Here is a 14,633-nt window from a genome sequence, read left to right on the forward strand (position 1 = left end):
TGGGCTCCACAATTCAAAAAGGATGTGGAGAAGCTTGAGAGAGTCCAGAGAAGAGCCACGCACATGATCAGAGGTCAGGAAAACAGACCTTACGATGACACGCCGAGAGCCATGGGGTTCTTTAGCCTGGAAAAGCGCAGGCTCAGAGGTGATCTGATGGCCACCTATAAGTTTATCAGGGGTGATCACCAATATCTGGGGGAACGTTTGTTCACCAGAACACCGCAAGGGATGATGAGGTCAAACGGTCATAAACTACTACAAGACCGTTTCAGGCTGGACATAAGGAAGAATGTCTTTATTGTCCGAGCCCCCAAGGTCTGGAACAGCCTGCCATCAGAGGTGGTTCAAGCACCTGCACTGAACACCTTCAAGAACAAACTGGATGCTTACCTTGCTGGGATCCTATGACCCCAGCTGACCTCCTGCCCTTTGGGCTGGGGAGGGTGGGGCTGGACTCGATGATCTTCCGAGGTCCCTTCCAGCCCTAATGTCTATGAAATCTATCATTCCATGACTATTTTTTTTACAGTTTTGTTAAAAACTGGTTCATCTCCTTATTCTTACATTTCCATTTACAGAGAAACGGGTTTTCAAGTCATAGCTAAGGTCTGTTGGTAAAGACAGTGGACTGACATGTGTCTGGAAAGAATCTTATTTTGGCTGCAATTTATCAAGTCTTCCTTATATGGTTTGTTTTGGCACAAGCAAAAGGAAAGGATTCCAAGAGGCTTGATCATTTTTCAAGTTACTTTGCATAAGGTACTGCTATTCCCTGCCAAGTCAATCAATGGCAAAAATGACTGTTATAGTCATACATCTGGTCTGGCTCAGACTCAGTACAGAGTAAATAACTGAGTTTCTGAAGACAAAGAGTATCTATAGTAGAAGGGGGCATTGGTAGTAAGGACTATTATCTTGGAAACGAATGCATACCAAGGAAACCAAAACACTCTTATATACAAACTTCATTATCTGTATAAGGGAAAATATTTTGATTAAAAAACAAATGAAGTTGCTGAAGGAAAGTCACAGAGAATGGACATCAGTAAGAGATATACCATCACAAGAGACAATGCAGGCTGAAACCATGAATGAGAAGGCTTCAAGACAGAATAAGAAAAGTATATCTGGAGCCATTTAACCATGCAAAAAGGGTAATTTTGAATGATGAAAGAATGATCAGACTAAAAAGAAGCTAAATAAAGATAGTACCTGCCTAGCAAAAAGCAAGCAACAAAACGGAACCAACAGCCAGGAAAAAAGACCAACTGATTTGCCAAATTTCAGCGAAGACCTTGATATAAATAATCTGTGACTAATGTACAGTGAAGAGTAGTATTTTGCCTCTCAAGTGACAGGTTATAATAATATGTGAAAAGGCTTTCTGAAGAATAAAGACAAATATCCATATACTGTTGCATAAAAGGAAATTGGCAGCTTTTGGATACTCTGTCAGGCATTGTAGTTTGTTTGCCATCCTAACAAAATCCTACTCAAACTATTTCTCCAAGGTGGTCAATTAAAACAGGTATAACTGAAAGGAGATTTGGTAAAAATCAAGGATAAATGCAATGACTTAGAAAGGAAAAAGAAAAAACCCACAAAGGTGAGGTTAATATTGGTGACCTCTGAGCACACTGAGTAATAAGTGCATCTGAAGAAGATAACTCATGGCGAAAACCATTAGATGCACTGATGATATAAAGAGGAGGGATTTAAATTCAAGGAACACCAGACTATAACAGTGTCTGTCAGTTGGACAAACTCCACTTAATGAGAGGGAGTACTAAGATACTAGCTACTTCAAAACCAGCAGAACTTGTTGGTCAGGCCTTAAACAATACAGTAGGTGGTAATGGTGACTTTCATTTAACTTAAATTCTGACATGTACCTTCAACCCCAACATTTAAAGAAAGATGACAGGTAAGTTTTGTAACAAAAGGACAGTTTTGATTTACTTATCTAAATTAGGAAGGCTAAATATATTGAAAAAATACTTAAAAAGGCATTAACTTACTTAATAGTAAATAGAGTACAGCAACTCTACTAGTGGGAGAAGTAATTTGTTGAGAATACAAAAAACCTTAATGGTTCTAGATCCTGGTTTTCTTGGATGTAAAAAAAAAACCCACCACCAAAAAACCAAAAAAACCCCAAACAACTTTTTTTAATCCAAAAATTGGTCAACTCAATATCTACAATTTTTTGTGATTAAAATGAAACAACACTTATAATACAAGATATTATAAAATATATATTATATGTATTATATAATATCTTATATAATTGGTATCATTTTAATCACATAAAAATATGGATTTTGGGTTACTTTTTAGTTTGAATATTAGGGATTGATTTCTTTTGTTTAATAAGAGAAAACCAGGATCCTTGTTGATAAGAAACAGATTCAGGGTGACTTCTTAGTGGGGTAAGTCTTTCAGAGATCTTAAGGTATTTCCTTTGTTAATTTAAAAAATGGGAGCACAAGATTATTTAACACCTGGAAGTCAAAACGTAGGCAATAAAGAAATCCTGTCATCATGAAGCCAGAAGAAAACATATTGACATCCTTAGATATGTTTTATAATTAAACCAAAACAAAATAATGCTTAAAGAACAAAAAGCAGGCAGATAATGAAGAACTGATACTGGAAATGAATCAAGATTCATGCTATATTATCACTTTAGTATCCCTGCTTGTCCCAAGTAAAGCTGGAAAACAACCTGTAACGTCCAATTAAATGGACTAAATAATAAATATGAAAAAAACCTTTTCTATGACCTTAAGGCAAGCAGATGAACTTATCCTTTTGATAAGTCACCTTAGACCTAAGCATGTCAGATCATACTATAAAATATAAGCATTAATTTGTGAAAAAACATATCATTATCAAAGGAATGAACTTGATGTTCTGGTGGACCAATCTGCCAAGCTTATGCTTCTTTAAATATTATGATGTAAACTGACTGTACTACTGTTACCAACAAAAAGGGAAATCTAAAAAAAATTAGAAAGCAACAGATTGAATTTGAGGTTGCCCAGCAATCAATGACTGTCCTCACATCGTAAGTTTCATCAAAATAAAAAACTGTATAGGAAAAATGTACTGCTGCATATGTATACATCTAGAAGAGAAGCTAAGCAGAAACAAGATTATGGATAATGTTTCAGACTTAAGACATTTTTTCAGACTGCAGAAAACCAGAACAGCTCTGACTCTTTTCCTACCTAACATTAAACTGTTCTGCTTCCTTCACAGTTCTGTGCCATGTATATTTGCATAAACATATATGCCAGAGCATAATGTTTATACAAACGTACTAGGTTTATGCCAACTTTATTTCAATGTAATTCTTATTAAGTACATAGCAGTTATTTGAAATATTTCTTCTGTGTTACATTATCATGGTGTAAAAAAAGCACAACTATTTTCTTTTAAATATCCAAGAAAAAATATCTTTTTCTTATAATCAGATATAATCATTTCAAGCTGTCTTTACATTAGCTTCATTTAGCAAACTGTCCTAATAGAAACGCATTATAACTGGAAATTTTCATGTACATTTGTGAGACTTTCACTTTTAGAGATATTTGAGAAAGATCTAGTTGCTGATATTTAAAACATGAAAATTTTCAAACACATCTCAGTTAGTCATTCATTATGTATGTTGCATTGCTTTACCCAGAAACTTACAGGAAATCATAAGGTAATCCTCACAGTTGCCCTTATCATCCTGATGGTCCACAGGGATACCATTTGCATCAATTACTGCTTCTGAGGTACAGTCCGCCACTAAGACTTCTTCAGAAACTACATCTGTTCCCAGAGTATCGGTGACAATATCTGCTTCTTCACCATTATCATGAACCACATGTTCTACATGCCCAACATCAGGTACATGCATTGACTCACTTGTCAGTACATGTTCTGGTATAGACATAGCTTCAGCTGTTATGTCAGAGGCTAAAACATCATCTGGAACAGTACAATGTGCTAAAGAAACCTCTTCAGCTACATCTTCATCCAGCACTTGCTCAGGAATGATGACAGTTTCAGACACATCCGCCTCATCCATAATATCAGAGCAGTGAACATCCTCAATAACAACATCTTCAATGACATCTTGGATTACTACCGAATCTGGATCATCAGGAACAAAGTTGTGTACAGTTATGTCTGAGTCCACCACATCTGAAACAAATACAGTTTCTTGTACTTCCACAACAATCTGATCTCCATCCATATGTGCTGCATCAGCTCCTGAAAACATAATCAAACCAGCATTTAAAAAGTATGCAACATGTGATGGATATTTATCTGCTCTAAGTTATTTTAATCTGTCTTAAGGTTATACATAATAATTCTAACTCCCACAAGAACTCTGGTATATCTAAGCAGACATAGTAATATAGATAAGTAGACAAAGTAGCTAATAAAACACTAGAAAACTATTAATACTTTACCAGCCACTAGCATTTCTTTAATAAATTAACATTCGGTTAAATAGGAGTGTATCATGGAAGGTCACGTAATTTTGAGACTGCCCCACAACAATGGGGCAATCTCCAAACAATGCTCTTTCCAAAGAATAAGGTAGAACTAGAACCTTTAATTATTCTGGACCAGGGGTGTTTAATCTCTGGCTGTGGCCTACAGAGCCATCCCATTTGGCCCACAGGGCTTCCCATGGGTCTGGAGATACGGCTGCAAGGAAGCAGTGGCTATTAATACAGCCACCCTCCCCCACGGCCACAGGGAACCATGCTCAGGCTGGGCCACATTCCCTCTCCCCTGCAGAGCTGTGCTGGGACCAGACTATGCCCCTTCAGTGTTGGGGCTGGGCTGCCCTCACACCCCTCTGCACAGCCAGATGGTGTCTGCCACACCTGCCTTAGATGCCAGATCGGGACCACAGCCGGATTTGGCTCACAGATGGACTGGGCACTCACCATCTGGTCTGGAGAGGGGGAATGTTGAACACCACAGTTCTAAACAAACGAAAGTCACAAGTACAGAATTCACCCCAAAATTAATAAGCCGTAAAGCACAGCTCAGCAACAATAAATTACATTGCAAACACTCAATTATATTTAATAGGAACAGCTTTATCTATATGCTGTATTGCCTGTCAGACCTGTTGGATCAAAAAACGTATTTGTGTCATGTGGCTGAAGTTCAAGTCCATCTTCATCCATGGCCTTTAATTTTAATTCTCATCAGTCACCAATGCCTGTAGGAAGAAAAGAGAAAGAAATTAGTCTAACAGCAGTTATAATTCTGTTACTTCTACATATAGTAATATTATATTAATTACATCCAAGGATAGATCTGCTGGCTCCATTGAAAGCAATGGCAAAATTCCCCTTGACTTCAATATGGCCAAGAATTTACTTAAATTGCCTGTGCTACAGAGGTTCTAAACCTTCTGAAAAGCCACGCCTCCAGGGATTGCACATTCAGGTTAGGATCAAATAGGATAGGATCTAGGATCTCACTGCCTCCATCCATGCATCTTGAACCTCCAAATCATAGGAAGGACAAAGAATACTGAGATAGAGTAAAACAGGGAAAGAAAATGTGAGTATGTAGAAATAGTCCTTAAATGGGAAACCTATGCGAATTCCTACTCCTACGAGACAGGTAACAACAGCAACCCAAATGGTGGACTGAAGTGTTCTCAAATAAATAATGCTGAAGAAGGTAAAGAAAGACAGATGTCCAACAGACTCAGATTTAGACACAGCTCTGAGGTCCGTTATATTCACGGCCTTTGACAATCTGAAATAAAATAAGGTGGTGAGAGCTCATACTTGTTTTACACAATTACGGGACTACAAGTAGTCATTTTCACTAAGTTTCAGAACACCATGTTTTGGGTATGCTGAATCTCATGACAGTAAATATTCAGACACTCCAAGAACCATCTACTTGCTTTTTGTGTAAAAGTGACATCTATTCTCAAAGATTATCAGATTTGGAGTGTTATCAGTTCCAGTAGCTTGGTTCAGTTTTTAAAAATTGACACCTGGCTAGGGACAGATATTACACATACACCAATTTAAGTGATCAGAAACTGGTTTAAACCTGTAACAGAACAGACATTCAGTGCACATAAACTGGATTGAAAATGGCTGAAACCGGTTTGAGATAAAACTGGCTGAAACGCAGTATCAGACTTAACTGATTTGGCTCAAACCCGTTTATACAATTCTGTCCCAGAGCCCTTGCTGGTTTAAGATAAACTAGACACCCCAGACATCCCAGCATGCTCTCTGGGCTAGGTGGGGCTCTCTGCTCCACGGCAGGGCAGGCCCTTCTGCCCTGCCCCCCTAGGCAAACCTCCTCCAGCACAGACTTGCAGACACAGTAGAGTCTGCTGGCCTCCACGTGCCCCTCCCCCTCCCCCTCTCCTCTCATCCCTTCCTCCCCTCTCCCACAGCAGGGACCGTAGCCAGCATGCGGTATGCTAGCTAGTGCTGTATATGGCTCCAGCAGAGACTGCCGACACAGCAGAGTCTGCTGGCTTCCCCCTCCCCCACTCACTGCTTAAGCAGGAATCCCCTCCTCCCTCCCACAGCATGGACCCTAGGCATGTGATGTGCCAGCTAATGGGGGGGGGGGGGTGTCCACTTTCATTGGGGCAGGCAGGCAGACAGAACAGGGTTTTTGGAGCTAATCAACAGGTCACCCTGATAAACTGTTTAAGAAGAGTCTGAAGTAATGGGAGAGAGGCTGTTGTTTTGCTAATCAGGTGACAAAGACTCTTATCAGGTCCTGGCTACCTTGCTCCCCTGTCAGTTTGCTGCAGACAGTCTGACAAGTAGGAAGATTGAAAAGCTCTGCATCATCAGCAGATGCACACCTCCCCTTGCCTCAGAGTGCTAGCAAGAGCCTGGGAGCTGACAACTCTCCTACCCCATGAACAGCAAGCAGGGAAAAGCCTGGAATGGTGCAGGCAGACATCCCTAATGAGAAAGTCCTGCTGGTGGGCCTGGTTACAACTCCTCAGCTCAACTTTGTGGAAAAGAAAGAAGGCTGCTCTAGAGCCCCCAGCTTCTAGCCTGAGCCACAGCAAGCATGTGCCTGAATTTCCTCAGTTCAGAAGGACTGTCTGGTTGGAAACCAGTTCAACCTAGCCAGGTTAGACTAACCTCCAAAGGTTGAATCAATTCAGGTGCAGGCTTCTGAATGTCTCTTTCTAGCCCCCCAAAACTTGGGTGGATTTAAATCATGAATTAAATCACTAATCAGGTAGCTTTGATTTAATCACTGTTTTCTACAAAAAGCGCATTCTTGTTTGATATTCTTTACTCAATTAATTTCTTGAAAATTTGCACTTTTATAGAAAGGTAATGGATTGACTGTGTGTACGCAACCTTGCAGAGAGACAATAGGGTTGATGGGTGCATAGTCAGCAGGTATCCTGGTTTTCGCCGATAAAAAAATCCCCAATTTTCAGATTTAAAAAAGTAACGAAAAAACTGCATTTTTCTGTGATTAAAATGAAACACCAGTATAGATATATATATTAGTGGTGTTTCATATTAATCACGGAAAAATCTGAATTTTGGATTACTTTTTAAGAAAAAAAATTCCCCAATTTTTATATTTAATCTCAGAAAACCAGGATCCCTGGTTATCAGGTCTGTTATCTCTCATCTCCATATACTGCTGTTAACAAGGATGTTATCTCTGGAGACAACAAACTCCTTATGCCTGAAGAAGGATGTCTGTGCCCAAAAATTCGATGCTGCGGCTAGTAAAGCGACCAAAACGCTAGTTTGCATCCATAGATGCTTCTCAAGCAAAGCCCAGGACACCATTCTCCCCTTGTACTCGGCCTTGTGAGGCCACAGCTGGAGTACTGTGTCCAGTTTTGGGCTCCACAATTCAAAAAGGATGTGGAGAAGCTTGGGAGAGTCCAGAGAAGAGCCATGCACATGATCAGAGGTCAGGAAAACAGACCTTACAACAACAGGCTGAGAGCCATGGAGCTCTTTAGCCTGGAAAAGTGCAGGCTGAGAGATGATCTGATGGCCACCTATAAGTTTATCAGGGGTGACCACCAGTATCCGGGGGAACGTTTGTTCACCAGAACGCCCCAAGGGATGACAAGGTCGAACGGTCATAAACTACTACAAGACCGTTTCAGGCTGGACATAAGGAAGAATGTCTTTATTGTCCGAGCCCCCAAGGTCTGGAACAGCCTGCCATTGGAGGTGGTTCAAGCACCTACACTGAACACCTTCAAGAGCAAATTGGATGCTTATCTTGCTGGGATACTATGACCCCAGCTGACTTCCTGCCCTTTGGGCAGGGGCTGGACTCGATGATCTTCCGAAGTCCCTTCCAGCCCTAATGTCTATGCAATCTGTGAAAAGCTTGCAAAGAACAAGTTTTCCAACTATTTAGTTGGTCTAATAAAAGCTATCATAGCTATCCAAAGAACCTTGTCTGCCTCTGATCTCTGGAGCACAAATCCACAGTTTGAGAACTGAAACTAAGCATCATGGAGATGCTTAATGGGATCTTCTAAACCAGAGGCAGGCAATTATTTCAGGCAGAGGGCTGCTTACCCAGTTTTGGCAAGCTGTCAAGGACTGCATGGGTAGCCCCGCCCCCTGACAGACGCCTCGTCCCCTGGTCAACATCTTGGGACCAATGTCCCAATGTCTTGGGAACAATGTCCCATGGCCAGCACCAGTGGGGCCCAGAGCACAGCGCAGGCTGGCAGGGGTCTATGGAGCCGAGCTGGACTGCACCAGCAGGGAGAGGGGATAGCTGGCCTGGCTCCGCAGAGCCCCTGCCAGCTGGGACAATGTACCCCTGCCGCCCTGCTGACACTGGCCCTGGGACACCAGTGCAGGCCCCGTGCTCCTGCACCTGCTCACTCCCAGTGCTCCCCTAGCCCTGCGATACAGGCGGGGGGCAGCACACAGCCCCAACCACCTGCTCACTGTCCTGAGCAGGCACAGGGAGCCCCACGCAGGCTGCGAGTGCTGGCCACAGAGCAGGTGAGGGGCCGCTTTTCCCCTGCACTCAGCACCAGCTTGTAACTCAGGCCTGGGTTCGCTCATTGGGGCTGTGCCCCCCTCCCACTTGCCACACCAGCCAATGTTTGCTGCTGCTGCCCTCCCGGAGCTTGTACGCTGGGCAGCAGAGGCGGCAGTGGCAGCTTCACTGCAGCCTACCACAGCGTGAGCTTCAGGTGGGCAGCAGCAGCAAACGCTGCCCAGAGCGGCAAGCAGGGGGGGCCACAGCTGCTGTCGCTGTGGCATAGCCCCGACAGGTGAGCCCGAAGTCAGGGCAGGGCCAGGTTATGAGCTGGTGCTGAGTGTGGGGGAAAAGTGGCCCCTCCCCTGCCCCATGGCTGGCACCCTGCACGGCAGCTGCTCACAGCCCGCATGGGGCTGCCTGTGCCTCCTCAGGACAGCTCCACATAAGCTGTGAGTGGCTGCAGCAGGGAGCACAGGCCTTGGGGTGGGGGAGGGGCCAGTTTTCCCTGTGCTCCATACCAGCTCCTTCCCTGCACTTCCCTGGCTTACATGAGCTTTCCGTGCCAGGGCAGCCATGTGGTTCCCAGCCAGAAGCCACTGCTGGGGCTTCCAGCTGGTGGTGTGGACCCTGCTGTTGCAGAAGCCCGCCAAGGATTCCCCTGGGTCCTACTGCCCCTTGTCTCTGTCATTTTTGACAGGAACCAAAGACAGATAAATTTTAATTTTCAAAAATTTCTGGAGGCCCTGCAGGCCGGATAAACTGGCCTCACAGACCGTATTTTGCCCACCCCTGTTCTAGACTAAGCACTGAGTCCCATTATGTAGCGTGGTTTTCTTTAATCTTTACCAACCAACGGTGGTGCCTCTGGGAACCCCATAAGATTGGGCCCCTAATATAGTCCATAGCCTGTTGTGACCTATTTATAAAACTTTTCTAAAAAAGTTACATATATTGTCTTAAATAGTATATAATTAGAAGTTATAATCCATATTGCATGATGATATCTTTGAGCTTTAACAGATCTTAAATTAAAACTATCTTTATATAGGTTCTTTTTTTTCTTAAAAAGAAACAAAAAATAAATATATGATTTAAATAAAAAATCATTGACTGATTAAAATGTCAATCACCATATTAAAAGACAATCTAAGTAACTGAATTTTGAGACAGTCTTAGCAAAAATTTTCACTTCAATCTAAAATCTGTCCCCTTTCTTACCCCACTTTAATTAAGGTCAAGCAAACCAGTCTGGCCAAATTAAGAACTCCTAGAAACTCAGATTAAATTTAGTAGTCCCCTGAACTTAATCCAAGTTGGGCGGTTTTTGAGGTAGGCCTCTGGAAATTTTCGCCAAAAGAAAGAATTGTGTAAGTAGGTGAAAGGTACAACTCTGCTCTCCAAACACTTATAATGGGCAGAAACCTCCTCAACACCACCATACCTATATTTATTTCTATTATTCTAGATCAACAAAAAAGTACAGTATTACCCCAAAATGCTCTACTAAAGAGTTGGGTTCCAAAATAGTGTTCAAATTCTTAACTAAATGTTCCACTTGTACTTTTGCAATAATAGAATTTCTGCAAGGAGCGAGTTCTTTAAAAAAAGGGAAGGGGAGGAACAAGTATAACAGCACCCTGCAAACTGCTACCATTTGGGAGTCTATCTCCTAGCCTAACTTAAGCATCCCAATTATGATGAGAAAATACACTGTAGAAATTAAGAGACAAATGTATCCAAGAGTTAAACTACAGGAACAGGAGCTTCAATACAAATAATTCACCTTTCCCCAAGGACTCCTTTGTTGTTTGGAAGTGTCCAGTCAAAAGTTCCCAGTCTTTGAAAAGGATCTGGCCACTGTTTCTTTGTGGAATCCCACTAAATACCATGGTATTTTGAATCCCTAACAAGATACTGTCAGTTGCATTCTTTGTTGATGTAAGGGTCTACATATACGGATCTCTTTTCTGGCTTACAACCACAAGAATGTATTAGCTAGAAACTTTTAGTTTCAAGTCTAGCAAAATCACACAGAAGTGTTCCCCATCCCCTTGCAAGTAGCAGTATTTCTATATGTTTATACAACCAAGCATTTTTCACCTGGCCCTACCTAATCTGCTTAGTTTTACCAATTTAACAAGTTCAGGCCTACTCAGCCAGCTAAGAACGTCTTTCCTAGAATAGTTTATTATGGCATATTATTTCCTATGTAGACACCAGTTTCTTTGTTTCCTTATAACTCCACTCCCTTGGATCTCACTTCTTTCCCTACATCATATTCTCTTCATCCATTTACTTGTCTTTACTAAATTTACCCCTATTTCACACACCAGTCTATGGAACCTTTGCAATTACCCACACACATCTCACTTGTAAAATTATCAGATACCAAACTGCAAGGATTAAATTGGCTGGTCGAAGACTGACAAAAAAGATGGTCTGAGCAATGTCTTGGGTAACGCTTTTCAGCCAAACTGTTACAAAAAGGAAGGGTGCTGCTTCTGGACTGGGCTCATGAAATACATTTTACTATATGCATTGCTCTCTAATCAGCTGGAATCAAACAGATTTAAGTGGGAAAAGTAGCATTTGCTTCCTATTTCCAGCTTCTGCTCCCATCCTGTCCCTCAGCCTCCCAGCTCCTGTGATCTATGTGTATGTCTCCACTATCCTATCCTATCCTAAAATTTCTGCTGCTACACAGAGTTGCCTTCATTTCTCAAAATCTCCAGCATCTTGATTTTGGGTCCTTCTTACCTATTGCCTCCCTCTGCTACGTATCTAAATTCTAGCACTACCCCTGTCATTTTTTACTTTTCACTGTTTTAGCCAACAGATTCTCAACAGCAAGTGTGAAAACTGCCAAAGCCATAGTCAGGTCTCATTCTGGTGCAGCTTATCTCAGATACCAGCAATTGCCATGGCACTAGAGCTGTCCATCTGCATGTTTAAGACAATGCAGCATCATTCTGTTTGTTTTTAGAGCTCAAACATAAGAACCAGAAATTCTACAAGAGAGGCTTACTTTCTGCAAACACGGACTGCACTTGATTGAGACAACTGGGTTTTTCAGTTTTAGCAGACCCCATCAAGGACCAAGTTTCTAATCATTAGGCATGTACAGAGATGTTATGCTTTAATTTTTTTTTAAAAAGCAAATTTCTACTAAAATGAGATTTGCTTTAAAACATGATAAGGGCCTGATCTCGCAACTAAAATGTCCATGTAGACACCCGTGAAGAACCCCAAAGGCTTTAAACAAGCCTCTTTGCAGGCATGGCAACCCATATACACAATCAGATTCAGCAGCAGCTTCAGAGACCAAGACAGTTTCAGTGTCGGTATAACCTTAAACAATGTAAAGCTCAGTCTGTAAAAATACCTCTGGCAAAAGGTTTATTATTTTTACACACACAAGTTTTGTGGGAAAACTGAAACATTTTCATGTGCAAGCACAGGAGAAATATGTTTGGAAAACAAACAGTATTACAATGGTTGCAAGTCAATACAAGAACCCTTTAGGGGAAAAAATGTTGATTTTGTCAAACCTCTGCACCTTGAATATGATCAGTCAAGAAAGGAAACCCAAGTTAAGAACCACCCCACCATAACTGTCTGGCTTACAGGATTTATCAAGACAATCAAATTAAAAGACGGGAAGAAGAAACTAACTAGAAGTTGGGATTCAAAGATAGTTAACTTGAATAACCGCCTCATTTAAAACAAAGGAAGACGTGCTGCTGGAACACATGTAATCTCCCCCGTCTAACTCACCTTCCATTGAAGGAAGCAAGAGGTAGAGGCTAATATATTGAAAATGATCCCTAAGAAAAATAAATTAATGCACAAGGAGAAATCTTTCACTCACTCTGATCAAAAGGGTAGCCCACATAGCAAAAATCTCCCTTAAATCTGGACAGAAATATTAAAAAATATATAAATTAATTGCAAAATCCTAACCTCTCTAGTCCCAGCACCCAGAAAAATTCCTTTGTCTACACTACAAGTATAACTAATTCCAATTACAACTGGTTTTCCTGCAGATACACTCATATAACAGTTCACACTTAAAAATATACATGAGATCTAACCAGGATCCTGTAACTGGGGTGAAAGCCCAAAACAGTCCTAGACTTTAGCCTGATTATGAGGCCACTTCGGGCCCAGTCTGCACTCCACCAAAATGCAATGCTCCAAGTCCCATTTGACTTGATTACTGAAGTGGCACCTCATACACGAACATAGATTCACAGAAGTGTAGGGCTGGAAGGGACCTTGTAAGCGCCTACAGATGTCTCATGGGCACAGACGAAAGGCTACAACTCATATGGTACACAAAGTTAATCTTCCTCTTGACAAATAATACCTAAAATGATCAAAGTCATAATAAAAACTGTCACAAAAACATGGTAGCTAAACCTTTGAGCTGTATGCCTTTATTTGCCTTTCTACTGCCCTCAGCTGATGGCAGAAGGAAAAGAATAAGGGGGGTGGGGGAGAGGAGCTGGTGTATGTGGTCTCGGTGGGCTACTCAAGTACCAGACCATTTTTACCACTCAGAAGTGATCAGTTTGCAGACAGCAAAAAGAAAGCTGAGATTGAGAGTGGATATGTTTGAGTCACTGTAAAGGGTGTGTATGGGTGGGTGAGTGAGAGTGTATGGGTGAATAAACGTGTATGTATGTGCAAGTCACTGTCAGAGAAAGCCTGTGTGAGAGTGAAAGTGAATGAGTGTGTATGTGTGAGCCAGACTGTCAAAAGTGAGAGTGGGGGTGTGTGTGGGTGACTGTGAGAGGGAACGTGCGAGCCAGAGACGTGTGAGAGAGAGAGTCTGAGTGAGAGTGAGTGTGTTTGTGTGAGCGGGTGTGTGGGTGAGTGAGAGAGAGAGGGAGTATGTGTGTAGTGTGTCTGAGTGAGAGTGAACGGGTGTGTGTGTCAGACTGTCAGAGACAGAGCATGCGTGTGAATGAGACTAAAAGTAAATGGTGTGTATGTGTATTTGTGAGCCAGCCTGTCAAGAGTGAGTGTGGGGGACTGTGAGAGGGAGTGTGTATGACAGTATGTATGTGTGTATGATACAGACAGCGAGTACGTATATGTGAGGAAAACGGCAGAGAGGGAGAGTGTGTGTGTGTGTGCGCACGTACATGTGTGTGCGCGCATGTAGGGGGTGCTCCGGCCCAGCACACAAGCAGAGCCAAACAAGCGCAGCTGGAGACGGACAGCGCATCCCAGTGGCTCCCACACGTTTGTTAACAAGGCCCGGATGCTGTGGTGCGGGGAAGCAACCGGCCCCGCGCGTCCCTCTGCAGCTGCTCCCGGGGCAAGGCAACGCTCGGGGCAGCACCACCCTCCCATTCCCCTTCCCCGCCTGCCCAGGGACGCGCACACGCCCGCCTGAGGCGCTGCCTTCGGCCGGGGGGAGCAGCCAGCGCGGGGCGTGCGTCAGGCGAGGCGGCGCCCTCTCACCACGGCCAGGAGCAGGGGGGAGGCGTGCGCCCGCGGAAAGCGGCCGGGGCTGCTCCCGCCTCTCCAGTCAGCGCGGGCCGGCCGGGGGGGAGGGGGGCCGGCCAGCCGGCCGCCTGCACCAGCAGCGATCCAAGATGGCGGCCGGCGCCCGCCCCCCCGCC

At 43.0% G+C, this 14,633-nt stretch overlaps 1 protein-coding gene across 2 annotated transcripts in view; it reads right to left on the reverse strand.

Moving 5' to 3' along the window:
* Positions 1-5,296, reverse strand: part of ZFX (zinc finger protein, X-linked) — a 23,667-nt gene extending 18,371 nt beyond the window's left edge. Inside the window, exons 1-2 of one of the 2 annotated variants that reach the window (XM_019529161.1) lie at positions 5,141-5,296; positions 3,700-4,266 (exon numbers count right to left, since the gene is read on the reverse strand). In XM_019529161.1, coding sequence (XP_019384706.1) covers positions 3,700-4,266; positions 5,141-5,201 — 628 coding nt within the window. In that variant the 5' untranslated portion in view covers positions 5,202-5,296. The remainder of the gene's footprint in view (positions 1-3,699; positions 4,267-5,140) is intronic. The other variant, XM_019529162.1, reaches the window with a different exon arrangement.
* Positions 5,297-14,633: the final 9,337 nt, after the last annotated feature.

The sequence above is a fragment of the Crocodylus porosus genome, unplaced genomic scaffold (genome assembly GCF_001723895.1).
Source record: "Crocodylus porosus isolate Cpor-Errol unplaced genomic scaffold, CroPor_comp1, whole genome shotgun sequence".
Lineage (NCBI taxonomy): Eukaryota > Metazoa > Chordata > Crocodylia > Crocodylidae > Crocodylus > Crocodylus porosus.